The sequence below is a fragment of the Branchiostoma lanceolatum genome, chromosome 11 (assembly GCF_035083965.1).
Source record: "Branchiostoma lanceolatum isolate klBraLanc5 chromosome 11, klBraLanc5.hap2, whole genome shotgun sequence".
NCBI classification, from domain to species: Eukaryota; Metazoa; Chordata; class Leptocardii; order Amphioxiformes; family Branchiostomatidae; genus Branchiostoma; species Branchiostoma lanceolatum.
The window spans coordinates 9,010,630-9,031,017 of NC_089732.1; the positions used below are offsets into that span (position 1 = coordinate 9,010,630).

At 40.5% G+C, this 20,388-nt stretch overlaps 3 protein-coding genes across 4 annotated transcripts; 2 read left to right on the forward strand and 1 right to left on the reverse strand.

Annotated features, from left to right (window-relative positions):
- Positions 1-50: 50 nt before the first annotated feature.
- LOC136444381 (receptor-type tyrosine-protein phosphatase epsilon-like) lies at positions 51-11,662 on the forward strand. Its single transcript, XM_066441906.1, has 20 exons — positions 51-1,237; positions 1,435-1,773; positions 2,360-2,671; positions 2,958-3,042; positions 3,304-3,374; positions 3,673-3,812; positions 4,415-4,502; positions 4,797-4,873; positions 5,187-5,321; positions 5,744-5,866; positions 6,156-6,325; positions 6,793-6,928; positions 7,390-7,539; positions 7,685-7,784; positions 8,296-8,375; positions 8,931-9,056; positions 9,581-9,700; positions 9,873-10,039; positions 10,437-10,572; positions 10,883-11,662. Exons 1-20 carry the CDS (start codon positions 1,174-1,176, stop codon positions 10,949-10,951), a joined length of 2,688 nt encoding a protein of 895 aa, XP_066298003.1. The 5' UTR covers positions 51-1,173; the 3' UTR covers positions 10,952-11,662.
- Positions 11,663-11,996: 334 nt separating this feature from the next.
- On the reverse strand, positions 11,997-15,182 carry LOC136444382 (uncharacterized protein C8orf48 homolog). Its single transcript, XM_066441907.1, has 7 exons — positions 15,131-15,182; positions 14,549-14,693; positions 14,066-14,263; positions 13,703-13,796; positions 13,401-13,558; positions 13,045-13,251; positions 11,997-12,957 (listed from the first exon to the last, which is right to left on the reverse strand). Exons 2-7 carry the CDS (start codon positions 14,679-14,681, stop codon positions 12,248-12,250), a joined length of 1,500 nt encoding a protein of 499 aa, XP_066298004.1. The 5' UTR covers positions 14,682-14,693; positions 15,131-15,182; the 3' UTR covers positions 11,997-12,247.
- Positions 15,183-15,377: 195 nt separating this feature from the next.
- LOC136444479 (transcription elongation factor 1 homolog) lies at positions 15,378-20,131 on the forward strand. 2 transcript variants are annotated; one of them, XM_066442038.1, is made up of 4 exons: positions 15,378-15,513; positions 16,285-16,428; positions 18,145-18,215; positions 19,022-20,050. In XM_066442038.1, the coding sequence occupies exons 1-4, from the start codon at positions 15,389-15,391 to the stop codon at positions 19,084-19,086; spliced, it is 405 nt and encodes a 134-aa protein (XP_066298135.1). In that variant the 5' UTR covers positions 15,378-15,388; the 3' UTR covers positions 19,087-20,050. The 2 variants fall into 2 exon arrangements, with proteins under 2 accessions (XP_066298135.1, XP_066298136.1); XM_066442039.1 differs by lacking the exon at positions 16,285-16,428 and adding an exon at positions 17,619-17,741 and having other exon boundaries at positions 15,379-15,513; positions 19,022-20,131.
- Positions 20,132-20,388: the final 257 nt, after the last annotated feature.

Genomic DNA, 20,388 nt, shown 5'->3' on the forward strand with positions numbered 1-20,388 from the left:
GTATTTTGTGATAAACTGACTTTTTTAGACCTGTCCAGACATTCACTAGTTAATATCATTTGGAAAACGAGAACTCTACAGTATTAGCGATCATCTTATTTTTTACACATAGCTACCCATATTCTACGTTATGGATTTGTTGAAAATATTCATTTGTTAACCAGGAGAAAACATATCGCCCACTGGCGCTTTTCCATGTGCCCTGGTTAGATTCACCAATAATTGCATTTTCAAAGCATAACCACCCATACTCTGCGTTATGTATTGGCTTAACATCATAAGCTATCATCTAATTTTTTTCCACACGCATAGCCACCCATTTTTGGCTGGGTACCTGTCCTCCTTTATTCGTTAAGCAATCGGCTTAACGATATTAGCAATATTTTCGTTTTGTTAACACATAGCCGACCTAATTCCACATAATGTATAGGGGAAAGCTATCATCCACATCTCACGTACAGATAGTTGCCTTCCTTTTCAAGCCGCTGCTTCATAGATTTTTGACCTCCCATTTGCGATCTTTTGCAATTTCACTCCAACGACTAGTTTTGTTGTTCTAGTCTAGTCTAACCTCTATCATGTGTTTTGCAGTACGTGGGTAATAACGTAAGTCGACCAAAAAGTAAAGTCATTGAAAGCATATGAATAGTGTGTTTTGCAGTTCGCGGTACGGGGGTGAGCCAAATAGCAATGTCATTAGTAGGATATCAATATATAATAGTGTGTTTTGCAGTACGTGGTGCTAGGGTGCTAAAGTAATGTCATTAGTAGCATTCATAGGAGGTTCTTGGCACATATATTGAGACTCAATTTGTTGATCAGATTTGCATGTACGACTGAGTTGATTTCAAGTACCGACACACTGTCCAGTGCAATACAGCCCAGCAAAAAGTACTTCAGAACACTCTGTGTCACCCTCGTAACACTTGTGCTATGAATAACGTATGCGTCCTTTATTGGAATACGGTTTCAATTACAGAAACAGACCTGAAAGAATATTGCATTTTTCGGAAACATGTCTAGATAGATCCCTCATAATTCCACATTTTGCAAGTTCTATACGTACAGTATGCCTGAAACCACAAATTGAATTAATCTGGCTGTATTTTGCTACATAGGCTGCCTTTAATGTCTCGTCTTTCTTTTTCTTTTAGACGATAAACAGTTGGAAACATGAGCGCTCTGTACCGACTCGCCGTTTTTAGTGTCATCTGGCTGTGTCTGGCATACTCACCAGGTGACGTTCCTATTTATCTTTTTATAAATTTGTTTTACCTATAGATATGCTTCTTCTAGAGAGATTGGAATGTGTCTTTTATTTAGCATTCTGTTTGAGTTTGATTACGGACCAGTTGATGCGACTTTTATTTGAAATAACCGTAAGGTATTTAATTGATGACGTGCATACCTATTTTGTTACTGATTTCGTGACAGGTCTTTGTTCTCATCACGGCAACGGATCAGCTATTACCTCATTCCTGGTGACCCTGGCAGGGTCAGGGCAGGCAGTGAATGAGGTAAACGCGGGGATTGACGCCGACATCATCTGTGACGCTACCGGGGATCCCCTTCCTGACGTTGACATCTTCAAATACAGTGACGCGGGGCAGAATCTCGGATCTTTGGGTACCGATGCCAACAACTACCAAGTACTGCCCGACACCAGCGCCACACAACCCGGTAGGAAGGCCTACCGGTTCACGCCCGTCATAAACGCCACATTCCGCTGTGAAAACCACGTAGACGGGATGACTCTACAGCTGGTCGTTAGACGTAAGTACAATTGCGGCTATCCTTTTGCTACATGTTTCCTTTCTGGTCTGGGGTTCCTGTAAGCAGGTTTGTCGGTACCGTGGCTGAAAAGTACACGTTTCTTAACTCCAGTGCGACACCCCGACCTACTTTTAGCGCGGACATAGCTTTGTTCGAAAGCTCTTTTTATTTACTGATTTTTTTTTCACCAAAAATATGTTAATGCTATTGTATACAATTACAGACAATACCTTGAAGTGCATTAATTCTGTCTGTTGTCTTCCATTTCTGTCATCTTATAACGAGAAGTTTAACAGACTCAATTGCAAGTATCTTCAAGCGTAGATTTAATTTTTTCTATTACATGTGTATTATTAACCACGTAAAAGGCTTTTGCCTTAAAAGGCGACTTGCGTTCTCTGGTCAGTACCTGCTGTCTCTGGTACGTTGCTGAAGGTTAGACATCCAGGTAGTAAGATACGCCAAACATAGTTACTCAAGCAACTGGATAAAATTTTGAAACGTCTGACTGTTTCAAAATTTTATCCAGTTGCTTGAGTAACCATTTTGGGCGCATGCTCTCTGTGTTATTTCATTCATTATGTAGATCAACCTGTTCCGCTGGACCCGCCCACCGTTGATCAAGAGGATCAAGGTGAGCTGATCGTGCACCGTAGTACCGCTTATCGCGGGGACGGGCCTGTCGTCGCCATGGTCGTACAGTTCCGGCCGTTTGGTGGCAATACCTGGAACACCACGGGGGAAGTGACTGGAGACAGATACGTCATTTCCGGTCTGACTGCCGGAAGCAGGTACAAGGTGCGCCTGGTGCTGGTGCGGCCGGGAGAAGGAGGAAGAGGAGCTCCCGGACCTGACGTCACCGTCAGAATCGAATTCATCGAGGGTGACACCTTCAGCGGTACTCAATTGTTTTCGAATTATAATAGAATGGATCAAACTGTGGTTTCAACTTAGATTTTCGACTGTGCAACTTAACTTTCTCGGGCTAGGGTTGTGACTCTACGTCATGTTATGGACACATGGCCCAATTGGCTAGTGGATCAAACGCGCCAGGCAGCCTGTGACGCCCCCCGTCTTTGTTCAGGGACGGTTGTTAAATTGTCTTCCACATGAACATATTTTAAATACTTTTTTTCATTGGTAACAAACTTTCTCCAACTCTTATCCGTTCATGGATTTTTCAGGGTCGGTGATCGTTGGGTCTCTCTTAGGAATCATTATATTGGTTCTACTGTCGGTCGCTATCTTACATACAGTCTACAAATCAAGGTGTGTGCATGTCGTCTGTCTCATCTGTACACGTCTATCACTGATTATTCACAATGAAGATAATGTTATCTTGCCAGTACTAAACGTAGGCAGAAATTTTATTTTCTGACAAAAAGTCCATTGTGCTATCCGACGTTGTGGTTATCAAAGAGTCATCATTTTCTTCTTCATGATATTGGCTGATACCAATGTATACTTTTGCCACATATTCATGGCGCTGATATATGAATATGTGTCTAAGTTTGGTCTTCATAATTTCAGGAAAGAGGCAAACATGTTCGCGCTTGCCACATTCAAGCTGGAGAAGGGCGAGCTGACCTCCATTCCGAAAGGTAGAGATTTTTCAATCAAATGATTTTAAAATTACAAATGCATGGAACGGAAGGTTAAGATTATGAAATCAAATCAGATGATCTTAACAACAGCATTCAATGGCACACATAGAATCGAATTATTTTTAAAGCACAAAATGGAATATAATGAAACGTTTCAATACATTATAATAGCAGTATGGTCAAGATATATGACATACAAGTTATCCATTATGATTGAAATAGATATAGGCTCCTCACCAACACCCAGTTTTAGGACAGGACAATGTCATTATTTCATGATTATTTTCTCCTGCAGAGATCACAGGAAAGCGGCTCGCGTACCTGCGCCTTAACACCGGCGAGTGGAAGAAAACCGGGAATTACCGAGTGGAGGGCGAGGACATCGACAGGTACATGGAGACGACAGGGTTTGACGGGCTCATCTGGCAGTTTGAGGTGACAATATATATGATATATATAGATAGATATATTTATATACGTGTTCTTTGTGTGGTTGCCGTCGTTATCACAATCCGGTTACACAATCTTCAGTCTCACATCTTGTTACTGTACAGTGATAACTACGGACAAACAAACAAACAATCAATCAAACAAACAAACGCACAGATCGAAAACAATGCCTCAATTTTTACGCAGGTATTTCCCTTTTTCACGGAGATATTGTTATCGTTCTCAGTGTTTGTTTATTTGTTTGTCCGTAGTTATCACTGTAGAATGACAGAGTGAGATTGACGATTGTGTAACCGGGGACTCGTAGAATGGGTAGGGTGACTTGGCCCGAGTCCAAAGTTGGTCTCGGATAGACAGAATTACCAAGAAGTTCACAATAATGAGTTAAACAAGAAATTCATAAAAACATATTGTTGCTATTCTTTTTTCGGCATTTTGAGGGAGCGAGCAGGCACTGAAATCATAGGTGTTTTGTGGACGCATTCTATTGCCCCTGCTGTACAGCTAGCGCTGCTGCTGACTTTTAGACACGACTCTGCGCCCTACGCCCTACGCCCACCCCCTTAAACTATCTGTCTCTTATTCAGGGCTTGCCAGACGAGCTGAAGTACAAGTGCAAAGTCGCCAGGCGGAACGAGAACAAGCCGAAGAACAGATACAAGACCTTCGTGCCGTGTAAGTACTGAGGATATGAGGAATCAACTATAGCAACAACTCTACATGTCATGTGTGATTTAACGCCATAATTAACATAGCACATAGTTTCGAAATTTGCAGACGTAGAGATGGTTACGTCGGGAACAGCCGAAGGACCTATATTCTGGATATGAAAACGCATATTTTCTAAACATGCCCTATAAAGCGGAGCATTTACCTTTACATTATTCGTCTTTTTAGAGAACAGATGTGTGATGTGGAAGAAAAATAAAAGTGCAGATGTAAAGATTATTCTGGATTTATTTTTTTCAGACGACTACTCTCGTGTTCAACTGCAGTCTCTACCAGGCAAACCTGACTCAGATTACATCAACGCCAGTTGGGTCAACGTACGTACGGTTATTGACCTCTTTTTTAAAACTTTAGCTCACGATGCATATATCAGATCATACATCTCCTACTTTGCTTCAAAATAGTAATAACCTATACTAACTTGAGATGTAGCCGTTCTTTCATTTAAGTATTCAAAATTTGATTATTTTTATTATTCAGTTTTTTTCATTATTGAAAGTTCATTTATTTTCACCATTCAAAATGTATCTATTCTCCTTATTCAAAATTTATTTATTTTCATTAATCAAAAGATTCATTTTTTTAATTCAAAATTCCTGTATTTTCATCATTCAAAATCTATTTTCTCAGGGATACTCCAAGCCAAAAGCTTTCATTGCCGCCCAGGGACCATCAGCGGAGACTGTGGACGATTTCTGGCGGATGGTTTGGGAGTATGGCCCGAAGTACATCATCATGATGTCTGACCTGACAGACAAGACCAAGGTAAAACGTTATTGTTCACTCTTAAATGGTATAGCTTCATATGAAAACAATGTAAAAGAAAACTGACCATGACACATAGGAACATGTTAAAATTGCATCCGTTTCAACAACTTACAAAGTATTGTAGGGTACTATTGTCTCTAGTTGTCAATTCTTGCACCTTGTGTCCCCGGGTAATATAGAGAAAACCCCATTTTCAGAAATATTCCGAGTATTCCCAATTCCATGTAGATCATAGAAAAGTGTTCCCCATGCAAAAGTGCCCCTCCCCATGCAAAAGTGTCGCTAGACTTCAGGGTGCGCCTCCTCTAATTGAGACCCAAATAAACTGGGGTGCCCCTTTATAGTGCCCCCTTAAAGTGTAAAGAAAATGTTTCTTTTGAAAGCACACTGTATTCTTAAAGCTCTCATCATTGTCACAGGCCCCGTGTGCACAATACTGGCCAGACGATGAGGCACCGCTCCGGTCTGGTGACCTGATGGTGACCCTAAAGAAAAAAGACGTCATGGCGGACTACACCTTTCGGACTTTGGTCCTCCAAAAGGTAATATGATCCAGAGGGTATTGAGTTATGCTGACTACAAAAAAACGGAAACACAAACAGACACACTTACACACACAAACTCTCACAAACACACACACATACACACACACACACATGCACACACTTACTTGCACACACGCACACACACACACACCCACACACACACATACACATAGACAGGCCAAAAACTATATCTCCGTTTTTCATGGAGAAAACAAAGCCTCCGTACACGGTGGTAACAGTAATTGTACTATACCTAGTGATTGTATTTTGAAAATTCTGTCTACAGACAGAGGACGAAGTGGGCTCGCAGAACCAGATCACTCACATTCAGTACACGGGATGGCCGGTACATCGAGCCGGCACTCCTCCTCACAGCACCTCCCTCCTGAACCTCGTCAGGACCATCAAGCTGACTGATCCGGAGGAAATGGTGCCCCCTATCGTCGTTCATTGCGCGTAAGTGAAAATAGCAGTACCGACACGGTACATACAAACGAAGGCCCAAAACTACCGTTGAAGATGGAGGGCTTGTTTCTATTCACTGTGGTTAGATATCATCATTGAGTATACACTTACGTTTCCTATTGAAGATTTAACAGAATTTGGAGGCTAAAAGGGAATACTATAGGAAAAGAGAAAAAGTGATAGATTATCTCTGTTCGTAGCAAAGTGATATTGTCAATGAGGGATTGTTTTCGGACAGTATCTGCTGACAAGGCAAAGAAACTTTTAGGAAATGCAAATCAAGCTTAGTCTGAATGAATTCCTAAAATTTCTGTCTAGTGAATGTTGTAAACGAGCTTTATATTGCCCTCCACGCTATCACAACTCCGAACTGATGTTATACACCTATTGCAACAACACCCGAATAACGGTAAAAAAACGGATGTGACGTTATGAGTCACTGCTGTTCTCTGACGTAGATCCGGCGTGGACCAGACCGCAGTGTTCATCGCCCTGTACGCCATGACAGACATGCTGGAGGAGGAAGCCGCCGTCAACATCCGGGAGTTCGTCGTGCAGATGCGAGAGTACAGGTGTCTCATGGTGCAGGTGGTGGTAAGCAACAAAGAGGGGAGACAGAGAGAGAGAGAGAGAGAGAGAGAGAGAGAGAGAGAGAGAGAGAGAGAGAAAGAGAGAGAGAGAGAGAAAGAAAGAAAGGAAAAGTAAAAGGAATAGTAAAGAAAGAAAGAAAGAAAGAAAGAAAGAAAGAAAGAAAGAAAGAAAGAAAGAAAGAAAGAAAGAAAGAAAGAAAGAAAGAAAGAAAGAAAGAAAGAAAGAAAGAAAGAAAGAAAGAAAATGTAGCGTCCATACCCCCATCTGTAGTGTCTTTACCCCCACCTGTAGCGTCCGTGCCCCCATTTGAGGTTTTTAACAAAATACTGTTAAAATTGCTATTGCTAAAAATCTGCTTCAATACATTAATTACAGTTCTGACAAATATGGATAGTACCCACTCGCATTAATACATGAATGAGGCCTTTAAGTCCATCAATTATGAATATTTGTGTCACCTCCAGGACCACTACATGTACATCTATGGGTCCGTTCTAGAGGCAGAACGGTGTGGGAATACAGCGGTGCGGACTGATGAGTACTTGGCATACGCGGAGTCCAAACTGGGATTGAACGGATCCAAACGAGGCGCCCTCTACTGCAAAGAGTTTGCGGTTTGTTCATTTTTTTGTCTCTGAGAGTACTTAAAATAAGAGAAAGATGAGAAATACACAATATTTCATGATTTCCTATTACTGAAACTCTGGCTCTTCAATGTTTGACTACAATATTATTGGGGTATCCATCTTCTTTTACCAGAGACTACAAACGCTGTGCCCCAACCCCTCGCCGGAGAGAACAGCAACCGGGTCACTCCCCGCGAATGAGAGCAAGAACAGGTTCTCGAACCTCCTTCCTGGTGCGTTAGCAAAACATGACTTCATACTGTCTATATTGTGTATAATACTAATTTAGTATACAGCCAGGATTGGTGTGCTTGATTGATGGAATCAGAATCTACTAAATCTTCAGATCATATATACATGTATCATAGTTAGTAGTGCTGATGTGAGTATTGACATCTCAACAAATTCAGTATCATGTGATTTGTGAACATATAGTCTGATTATAAGCATGTGATCATCGTCAAACTTTAAGCTCTCTTTCACAAATTGTATGCCCTTGTAACTGGTGTTGCAGATTCTCCTCTAGATATCATTGATTGGAACGAAAGAAACCCATATGAAATGTTGATAACAGCCATTTATTCAAGAATACATATAAAGTAAAGTTATACACCAAGTCGGTGTGATAAGCGAAGGGTCAAAGCTAGAACACATGTCAAACATATATGTGAAACAGATACACGTGCTTTTGTTTTTTCTAACACAATCCTTATGACTTCTTTTTTATTCGTATCCCATGTGAAGATGACAAAAGGCGGGTGAACCTGAGCACTCCTCTATCCGATAAGGAGGGTAACGACTACATCAATGCCGTCTACCTGGACGTAAGCACTCACATGCTGCATATGCCTTGCTTTATCACCGCTTCTTGGTAATAGTGTAGATATAAGTACAGGTGTGTTTGATAGTCAAGGGTTTATCTAAAGCCATTAGAAATATGAATTTTTCCGCGTTGCCAAGATGTATGAAATGGGGAAACCTACATTGCATTAGTTTATAAAGCGCAGCTCTCTCTTCGTTGTATAAACTACATTCTACTAAAAAGTGTTGCTCGTCCTCTATCCTATTTAGATTGAAAGAATGGACCGTTTCTAGATCTAACCAGCGCGCTTTGGCTTTATAGACCCCGATATATTCGCCCAGCCAATAAGCTCCCGTAACTTTTTGGCGACGCCTCAAAGGCGGGGCCGTTAGTATAGTTCTGTGATAGTCTACAAATATTCTTGGAATTCCACGAACGCGCATTCCCTAGGGAATTTATCTTTGGCTACACCCTGTTCCCTCCGACTTTGACTTATACTATCCGAAATAAACATTCTACTGTTTGAAAAAAAAAAACGGCAACCACCTTTCTGAAGTTACAACTTTCCATCTTACAGAGTCACAGGAGACAGAATGGCTACATCGCCACCCAGGCACCGCTGGCAAACACCGTGACGGACTTCTGGTGCATGATTAGTGACACTAACAGCAACATCATCGTCATGCTGAACAACATGAGCGAGGTGATTATAGTAACTCATGCATATCAGGAGATCGGGGGACCTGTGTGTGGGGGGGGGGGTTGTTAATGACATGTTTTCAAATTGGTGCTTTTTAGTGCAATATCCAAGTGGGTAGAGTGATCGATTGCATCCGTTAAGTCGTAATTTCGATCCCTTGCCGAGTCATACCAAAAACTTAAAGAAATGGAACATACTGATTTCTCCGCTCAGCACCAAGGACATTATATAGCTTTAATGTCCTTGTTAGAACTCAACAGTTGGGAAAGAGAATTGTAGAACACATACCACTGCTACCAGTGGACTAGCCATTCGCTGTATATGTAGTGATCGCACGAAGTTGTGTGGCCCAAGGGCTATTGAAACGGAGATGAGCACTTTTAACATGACTTTTGTTGAGACAATAAAGCAGTCAAAGAGCTTAAAGATCTTCAAATTCTCACTACAAACGGAAACAAATCCTAGCCTATTCGAGAAACTCGAATCTGGCATGCCTTTAGATGACGCTACATGTATGTGTTGTCCAGTCCTGTCCAAGGTACTGGCCCGTCCTCGCTTCGGCCACCTACGGACCGTTCAACGTGGAGGTGACCAACACTCAGAAGGCACCACACGTGACGGAGAGAGAGTTCCAACTCACAAACACGGTGAGCACAAAAGTTAACATTTCTTTAGTTTTGAAGTTTCCTGATATGCAGTTTTCAGATAAGTGTGTATCTTCTCAGTTTTAAAAATAATATCTCATTCTCAAGAGGTGAGTCAAAGTACATGCTAGATATGGATGATAGTATTTATGTCCACATTGTTGCCTATGCACAGTTCAATCAGAAGAAGACGACGGTCCGACAGTTCCAGCTCACAAACTACACAGATGACGGTGACTCCGCCCCGCTGGCAGCACCTGAACACCTGTACCAGCTGTGGACCGAGGTGCACAAGTGGTACAAGCAGTCCAACACGGACGGACCAATCACTGTGCACTGCGAGTAAGTAAAAACTCTATTCGTGTATTTTTTAATAGGCTGCAGTGGTTGAAAGTTTCTATCAAAACACGAAAAATCAAAATGCTGAAAATAGCGTTTAAGGGTGTCAATATTTAAGATTTTCTCCAGGGGAGCATGTCCCAGGACCGCTCTAGGATTGTCGCACCACCGGCGAAAACGACTTTCCAAATTTAGATTGTCACCTACAGTGTATAGCCTTCCTCAGTATGACTGACCCATTCCTTTGGACACGTGACCATGTGGACACGTGACTTCAGTGATAAGTAATACATGTAGTAGCTTGGAAGTCAGACTGTTTTACCACATGACATACAATGTTATTTCTTCAACACACTGTGACATGTGAAGGAATGGACGTATAAAAGTGTTTGTTTGCTAGGAGTGGAGCAGGGCTGTCTGGTGTCTTCTGTACTGTCGACATGACCTTGGATAGGTCAGAGGTCGAAGGGGCCGTTGACGTGTTCCAGGCGGTGAGGATGCTGCGTCACCATCGACCAGAGATGGTCTGCACGGAGGTAATGTCTAAATGATCATTAACATCTCCTAACACCATGGTACATAATTCCGCCACCCTGAAAAGATACCAGCCAAACAGATCTCCAATCCAACGCCCCCCAGTATAATGCACTCCTGTATATCTAAACTGTGCATACCTGGCGGTGCTGCACTAGAGACCTCTCAAACCCGCTGTTTTTCAAAGTGCCGGATATATGTAACCCGGCGGATTAATGTTAATAGAGGTTTTACCTTCGAATGTAGAGTAGGAGTCTTTTTTTTTAAAGCAGAGGAATGCAAAGGTGTAATTTTGAGTTACGTTGTTTCTAGGACCAGTACAAGCTGTGTTACCAGGTGGCACAGAAGCATTTGCAGACCACTCCAACCACCTCACCATAACATCATCCATGGACACAGCGCTTACATGTACATTATAACATGCATAGAATCACTGCATGTCAGTCAAAGCAGAATGTTTCAACATTGAACAAAGGCTACATCTAATTTGTAACTGTGGATCCAGATAACCAAATGGGATATTTCCGAGTATAACTTTGTTGCAAGAGGAAGCCACTTTCTAGAATAACACATAGGAACTCATATCAGATGCAGACATGTTGTTTTGCCTTTAATCCTGTGGCAAAATTGATAACTTCATGATTTTATAAGAATGTAGGACATCCTTATTTCTAGAGTACATATGTGATGCATGAACATGTGCCATTTGATTTTTTGAATGTATTTATGATTGTTTGAAGCAAAGGAAAAAGAGCATGTGTGCATGTAACTTTGATACAGAAAGATGCATAACATATTCAATGTGTAACAGCATGAATAATGAATGGAGCATTTAGCAGAAAAGAATGTCAGTAGGAAAATGAGAAAACAGAATTCGATAATCTTTTCCTGCTTCTATGCAGAACTAAGGGCTGATAAACAAAGTACATCACTTAATTGTGGACCAGTATCATATTTCAGATGCCCTGTCTCTGTTGCCTCAAATTTGGGATTATTGATTTAGAGTTCTCAGTTAGACTTGATAAAACATAGGTAATATGTTAACAGTAAGTAACAGCTTGAGTCTTTATCCATCAAACAATAAACATTTCATGAACTTATTGAAAAAGTATCATTCTTGACTTGTGTTGTGTTCTACTGGTGCAAGCGGTTAAACATCCTGCTGTTTCACCATATGGATCAAGATGGCAATGGTTCAAGCCCCGCTAAGCAAAACTGGTTCAGGTTGCTTTCATCCTTTTGGATGGTGATATAAAGCCAGCAACCAGGATAGCCTCAGGCATCAAACCTTGGCTAAAAATTCAAGCTGTAGCGAAGTATCACATTCCACTACTTCTAGCTACTTAAAGCTTCTTCACCTCAGTGGAAGATTATCTTGTTGCCTTACCTTAAGTTGATTATCATCACACAGAAAGGGGGAAATGGCTAGATGTTGTTGTGCCTTTATTTTTAACACTGAATAGAGAAACTGCACTCTGTAATTCAAGCATTTCATTGAACATTTCTTAAGATATTAAACATGGGAGTTTAAAAGGTAGAACACTCCTGGTCTTTATTTTACATTATTTTAAATTTCCTTGTAACAGGCTCTAGCAAGAACAATTACTGTTGCCATCAAAGAGATCTTCATGTATATCAAGCATTTAACACAACATAAATCATAACAAAACATAGATGTCAGCTAACGTTATTGCTGTCGTCTTTATGGCCCTTTTTGGTGACAGTTTCCTTCATAAGTCTTGCCCAAACATCATCTGGGTTGTCTGTGGGACGGGGTAATGTCCGAGCGATCTCTCCAATCAGAGTCAAAGAATCGTGCGTGATCAGATGCTGTTCCACCTTTGTGTCAATCATCTTTCTCTCAACATTAGCCCGGCTCCTCTTCAAGAACTCTTCCTGCAGAAGTGCCCCCTGTCTCTTCACACAGGACCTGCAGGTGCTTGGGTTGTGCACCTTTGCCTTTGCTCCCCGTTTCATGTCTAACATCATGGTGTCCAGTCTTACCCTGTCCACTAACCCTTGTGGAACTGAACTATCAGCGTCAGGACTATCTGCATCCCTCCGATGTTCCTTCTTTTCCAAAGGGTCTCTACTTGTTTCTCCGACCAAATCAATAGAGTTATTCAAATTGTCCTGTGGAGGTGAGGTTTCCACTACTGCCTTACAAACCACTGCCAAGCTACCACCCATATCTTCAGGTAACTTTTGCTTCTTTTTGTGACCTCTGCTTGTTTCGGCTCTTCTCACGTTGTCTTCTTCTTTCCTTGTGCGTCTTTTTTCCTGAGAAGAACTATGGGAGCTTGGCTTGTGTTTTCTGTGCATTTTGCCTGTGGTAGATTTCACTGTGTCTTGCTTCCTTTGATGACTTCGCTCTATCCCTTCTGCATCTAACAACAATAAATACAACTATTAGTACCAAAAGAAATGTTTGAGGATTTCTTTTGATCAAGAGTAAGAAAACACAGAGACGTTACCTTGTTTAGCTCTTTCTTTCAGCAACTGAAGCTTCCTTGAGCAGAAGTCCAGCAGTTCTGGTGTGACTCTGATGTCTTCTTCATCTGGTTTGCCAGCCTCGTGCTGGGCGGGACTACTGGCCAGCACTTCTGTGTCTAACAGGGCTGAGCTGTTTTGCTTCACCACTTGACACGCTCGGTGCAGGAAGTTTGACATGGCTTCAGATTCTGAAAGGGGCCGGTGGGGGTAGGGTATATGAAATAGTCAAGTCAGTATGCCAGTGTAAAATACAAGTCATGATTAGTGATTTTCCCATCTAAATCATAACAACAAAAAAATTAAATTTACTAGGATATCTACTGATATATCTACTCACCGTTTTCAGCTAATAAAGATTCTGTGGCTGAACTCTGAACTCCTGATGACTCAAAGTCGTCACTGGAGTAACCGTGGTAACTGTCTCCATGGTGATGACTGGTCTCATCCTCCAGTTCTTCTTTCACTGAGACTGACTCAACAGAGCTTCTGTCTGACCTACAAGATAATACAAACTTATGATGTTACATCATGTTTCAGCTTCAGGGTTGAGAAAGAGAGACATCCTACAAATCAAGGCAGAATGTTCTGTGCATCTAAAGTACATGTATAACACACACACAGTGACACACGGTCAAACACCTCACATCCTCCTCAGTAACTGATGTGGCACTAGTGGTGATGAAATCCTCAGAATAGCTGGCATCTCTGTCCGCAGCCGAGTCTTCTGGCAACTCTGTGGAAATATCTGAAAAAAAATGGTCCATTAGTTATCCTGACTCCAAACCTTTTTTTAGAAAGCAAGAGACACAAAATCAACGTGGTTCTAAATGTTATCCATCAGACGAGTCACTCATAATCATATGAAATGCAGCTGTGACAATGGTCTCGGCCTCGTATAACTCCATATGGTCACTGTCAAGTACTATTCTACATCCAGAACCTTTCTAGTCTTGCACTACAGTTTCTAGGTCTCCTACATCAGTTCTACCCAGCTAATCCTACCTTGTGAGTAAGTAGTTCCTGTTGTACTGCTGTGCGACCATTTCTCCACGATCCTTCCACTGCTGCTGAGGGAGCTACGCGACGAGCTCTCTCCGATAGACGACACGCTGTACACCTGGAGGTGTCTGTTATTCTCCGAGGTCGATGACGTCCGGTCAGGTGATCCGGAAACATCCTCCGACCAATGCTCCTGCGAATCTGGAGAAAAGGTTTGAAAAAAGACTGAAGTAAAGCAGTGCTTCTACATAACATGAAGCAAGGAGGTTGCATGAAGAGGATAGTTATAAACATTAAGTGTACCGAGCTATTTAGTAAATTTAACAGATTATACTAGTTACTTTGTGGTCTTTGATAATCATATTTTGTTGGGGAGGCATTGCAATAGAAGACTGGAATCTAATCCTCTGTATCATTTCATCTCTAGATCTCAGATTATTGCAATAAGTTGATTTTTAATTCTGAAAATTGAATCTTTATTCCTACCTGATGTGCGAGTTCCTGAAAGTGAGTCATCATGGTCATGGTCAGCTTCTTTCCTAGCTTCTATTTCCACAGATGCTTGTGTTTGAGTGTCGCTCGCCTCCGTAAAGGTGTCATCTTCATAGGGGGACGACATGGTCTGCTACACCTGTCACATATTGATAGGGAGACAACATGGTCTGTGACACCTGCCAATTCTATCAAGTCACAAATTACACACAAAAATCTTATATATTGAGTAGAGTAGAGTAGAGTAGAGTAGATCCGTTTGACCAGGTAGGAACCTACTTAAGTGGATGTTTTGGAGTAATTTCATAGTTAACAATATTATATTTTCTGTGTAAATTAGTTATGATGAAATGATGTATCTAAACTCTATGAGCAGTCAGTTTGGTAGAATTTGTATCAGTTTCCTGATTGCGTTACGCGGGAAGAATTTTGACGTCATCGGCGACGTTTTCAGGTTTGGGAAAATACAGACGGACTCCTGGAATTATCTACCGGTCTGAACTACAATGATTCTCCGTATAAACAACGTAGCAAAAAGATTATCAGAGGCAAAATTCTTAAATTCCAATTTCCCACCATTTTCTGTTGTTGCTGATGATAAATTTGTCCCATCATGCTTTGGGAAGGATATACCACTGATCAAAAAGGGTGATAATTTGATACCATTATTAGCATTGATATCCATGAAAAGAAGCATAAAGAAATAACTTAGCTTTTAAAGATTATTCTGTAATATTGTTGTATGTAATAAATATAGAGTAGTCGTAATAATGAATGTTGAATACTTAGTAAATACATATTAACACCCCTTGCTCAAAGTAGTGGTATAATTCTATGCCCTATGACCTTTACAGAAAGACGCAGTGCGACGAGGCTAGCAGATTTTTGTGTAGTCGTCAGAATTTCCGACGATTTCGTCATTTTCTAGCATATTCTCACCGTATATTCACCCGGATTTGGTACGTATAGACTGTGTAGTATTTTTGGTGAAAATTTTAGGGTAAACTGTACGCAAAACTTGAACATGTGGCCTGAAATATGAGTGTTGCTTTCGAGCTCCATTCTTCTGCGGAAAACAACATGTTGTTCACAAAAAATCAGATGACACAAGGATCATTCAAGTCAAGTCAATTCCATTTTACATGTACTTGTGAGCCTTGCTGGTTTGTGAGATTACATGCAACTTTATTATAAATGCTAGTATAATACTTCAGAGGCAAAACCTATGCTTTGAAATTATGCAGGAAATAGTGAAACTGAAAACACAACATAATCCCACTCCATTGTCTAACATGTGTCGTGATTGAGGATAAAATATGGAAATCTAGACAAGTTTTGTTTTCAGTTCCCTTTTACTTTGTCATTCTTACTAACTGCATTTTAATGTGTGTACATTTTGATGTGAGAGAATTTTAAACTGTGTGCACCCCTCCCATAATTTACAAGTCTAATACTAACTAATATTCTTCCATCCGTGACTTAAAAAAGGTAACAAAACACATACCTCCAAATTTTCGACGTCCACTGTGCGTCTTGATCATGGACTGAACTAGTCTCACGTTTTGTTACCTTTCTAAAGTCACTGATTGAAGAATATTCTGGTAATCACACGTGACTGATGAATCTCTTCAACGATGATACTAACTTATATGTAACTCGCCTAGACACGGCGTACTTGGCTTGAATTACAACCAGGACTCACCAGAGAGATTGCTATGTTGCATGTTTAGGTGTTGTGCAGTGCCTGCTACACTAACAGAGATGGGACGTCGCAAGTCAAAGAGGAAGCCAGAGACAAGAAAGAAACAGGACCCATTGGAGACCCAGTTCACATGTCCGTTCTGTAACCACGAAAAGGCATGCGAAGTGAAGATGTAAGATGCTGCAAGGATTCTTCTGTTTTTTATGTATGTGTACACACCCCTATTCTTGAAGTGTTACAGTCATGCTTAGTCCACTTCAAGATTAAGGGTGTTCAGTGTACCAACTCTGAGATGTCCTCTTGAGTCTTGTTACAGCCGAAGATAGGTACTCATTTACACCTGAGCCGAGTGAGGAGATTGGAGTGCCTTTTGTGTCAGGAATTTTAACCCAGTACCTCAGGTTCTGAGTCAACAACCCTAACCACAGGGCCACCTAACGGCCAATGAAAATACACTGTTTCCATCCGGTGTGGAGTCCAAAGTGTCTTAAACTAAATTCCAAGTGGACTGATCCTATGTAGAGGACATCTTCAGAAGAGATTTTCTCTGTATGCTATGTGTGTGCACCTGTATGAACATCTAATTTTAAAAAATTACATGGTTTATCATCCAAACAAAGTTATAAGGTTGTTCACATAACAGTCATAAGTGGCTAATAGAAATTTGCTTTTGTTGAAATCAAATAGGATTATTTGTTATCAATGTGCCTTGTTACTTCAAAAACACATATTTATTGACATTGTTTGAAGGCTTATGAAAGTAAGGTGTACACACACAGTACTATATGTTTAGATTTTCCAGCATTTCTTGTATACACAGTGCTTACATGTTTTATCTTTCTTCTGTTCTCTGATGTGTTCTTCTCCCTTTATTGTCGCTTTATCCTTCTTTCACCATGCCACTCACTCAATACTCACATGTACAATGTCCTCTTTAACATCCCAAACTTGCCTTTTCTATTGTCATAAATTATTTCCTTTGCTTCCCCTTCTTCCACAATGTTTTTCTTTTTATTAATACATTTTCTTTCATTTGTGATAACTTTGCTGTCCTCTCGTGTTTTGCACCCCACTGCTGTGCTGTGTGCTGTCTTGTGCCATCTACAACCTTGCTGTCCCATCTGTCCTGTCTTGCTATCCCTCTGCTGTCATGGTCAACTTCCTCCTACCTTGCTGTCTCATTGCTGCTGTCCAACACTTAACCACTTTGCTGTTGCTGTCATGCTAAACCTCCTTCTACCTTGCTGTCTCATTGCTGCTGTGCAACACTATTCAACCACTTTGCTGTCCCATTGCTGCCGTGTGCAACATTCTTGCTTCTTTGCTGTACCTCTGCTGTTCCGCACCACCTCCTGTGCCCAGTTAGAACATGGGTCGCCGACGTAAAAGTAGCAAACCTCCGCCCAAGAAAAAGATGACGGAGCCGCTACAGATCGTGTTTCCTTGCCCTTTCTGTAATCACGAGAAATCCTGTGAGGTCAACCTGTAAGGGGTCGTTTTCTTTCTATTGTTTATATTTCATTCCTTTGTTGACTTTGAAATTTCATGCTGTCTTTGAAATGAAGAAATGTTGCTTTACAACTTTCAATATTTCATTTTCTGTAACAACACTTGATTTATTGTGATATCTTGTCAATAATTGTTTTGTCAAGCTTAAAACCTTCAGTTTTAAATCTTTGGTTTTCTGATTTCTTTCATCCATGTCCTTGACCTACACTGTTTATACATTGTGTATGAAAATACATCAGATTTGTCTTGGGATCCAGTTAGTTCTGTTGAATCTGAAATCCTGTCCAGGTTGTGTTTAATTACAATGTCAGTGAACATGGTAGATCCCAGCTTCATGCATATGTGAACTAAAAGTTTCTGATCTATTTTGTATTCACAGGGATCGAACTCGGAACGTTGGCACGGTCACATGTCGAGTCTGCCTGGAGGACTTCCAGACTCCAATTAACTGTATCCTTTCTGATTATTACGATGAAGATGTATGCATGCATTTTAAATCCTGGCTCTAGATAGAAGACAGCATATGATTTAGTTTCATTTAAGGAATTAAAGGCTTTGAATCAAAGGTAACCAGGTACATTCACTTGTAAAGTTGTATTCTGAGTGCCCCAAACCCAACAGTCAATCTGCAAGAACTATCTCATTCTCAAAAAAAAAAAGCAAGGAAAAGTCTGAAAAACATTCACAAACAGGGAAAAACCTCCCAGTAGATGGATTTGAACCACACAAACTGCTTTTGGCATTGTCACAAACCATCTATGTCTGTAGATAATAGAACTCGTTCAAACAGCATTCCCTGTATCACTATTAACCAGTATGTATTCCCTTCTGCCCAGGCACACACACACATGCCGTCAAATGTTTCTGGATATCTCATTGTCGTTGGCTTTTCCCCTTCTCGCATGAAATACAAAGAAAAAGGGCTTATTTTATGTTGAACTAATTACCTGTTGTAAATCGGCCAGGGCAAAGATTGTAATGAAACATCTGTTTCTTACGGGTTCAAGGAATTTTGTTCCAATACATTCTATTATTTACGGATGTGCGCAGTGACATATAGTTTGAGAGCAAAATTCCACCAATGACAAACGCAGCAAAGTGAGGCGGTGTGGTTCGAATTCGTCGATTCTTTTGCCATGTTCACTTGAAAAGAAGCTGCATATAGAGCTAGAAGATATATGTCTATGAAGCAAGATTTAGAGGGAGTTAGTTAAGTGTAGCGAGTTTTTGTGAATTCCTTGACTTCTCTTACCCAGACTTATCGGAAGCAGTGGATGTCTACAGTGATTGGATAGATGCCTGTGAATCAGCCAATCAGTAAAAACAACCCAAATTGACAGTTTCCATTACAAGCTGAAATGTCATTGGACAGTTGCACAGTGGGATAGCCAATGAGTCTCAAGTCTTTTGGCATGATACAGGGAAGATGATTTGATAAATGAATTATAGAGTAGATGATAAAAGTAGAGGATTGTCAGAAATACAATACCTGTTGTCCACTGTTGTAATAATATGATTTTGAATACAGGTAGATGTTTTGTGTACAAGGCTGCTATGTCTGTAGCCTTAAATAGGCCATCATCTAAGTATGTGGCTTCTTCAACAACTCATTGCGATAAAAGCTCTACAAGACTACATGTTTAGTTGTTTAGGCATGTAATGTAGGCTCTAGTTAGAAGTGAGGCTATTTGTTTAGTAATCATAGGTATAAGGAAACACAAAGTTGGATAAGATTTCCTTTGTGAAAGTTGCTTGTAAACATCACACAATTAGTTTTGCAACAGAGCAAAGGCAAGGGTTGCAAAGAGTAAGAAGAAAGTCCATGAAATCTTAGATATGACTCATGACCCACTGTCCATGTTTTCTTATAAGTATTTTATATTCTTCCACGTGTACAGTTGGTGAAAGCATTATTGTGTAATGTGTGCTGTATTTTGCTATTGTGGATTGTTTAAGACTGAACAATTTTGCCGTCACAACATTTTTTTTTCTTTTTGATTTTAATTTTTTGGCCAGTTTCTTTGTCTACTTTGCGCACTACATGAAAGTGATGTAATGGCTCTATTATCTCAAAGCTCTAAGGTAAAACAAAGATTGCAAAAATGTTTGAAACAACATGAGGTCATGATATGAGAGGAATCAAAACAATGTGATGTGTTTCAACATTGGAGATGCCTTTTACATCTACATCTAAGGTTACATCTTGTGTAAGTGAAAGAAGTTTCCATCTATTATGAAATGGACAATGTACATCAATGTGGCAAGTAAATACTAACAAACTGAAACATCTCTTTGTCCCTTTGTTAGCTGTTGTGAATGATGTGACAGTATGTCATTATACTGGTCGTTACATATATTCCATGTGAGCAGGTTGTTTTTATTGTTGGGTACAGTAGGCATTGTTGCAGACATTTTAACCATGTCGGACACCAACAGTTCAATTTACGAATGTGGAACATTTCATAGTATATATCACTACATTCATATGTAATGGTCCTTGTCTGCATTGAACAAGAGATAGTGTATGGTATGGGTTTAGATACATTAAACCATTTTGATTTCTTCAGAACCAAAAAACTTGAATGGCCGGTGAAATTATTTAAGGGGGAACCACTTTTGTCCA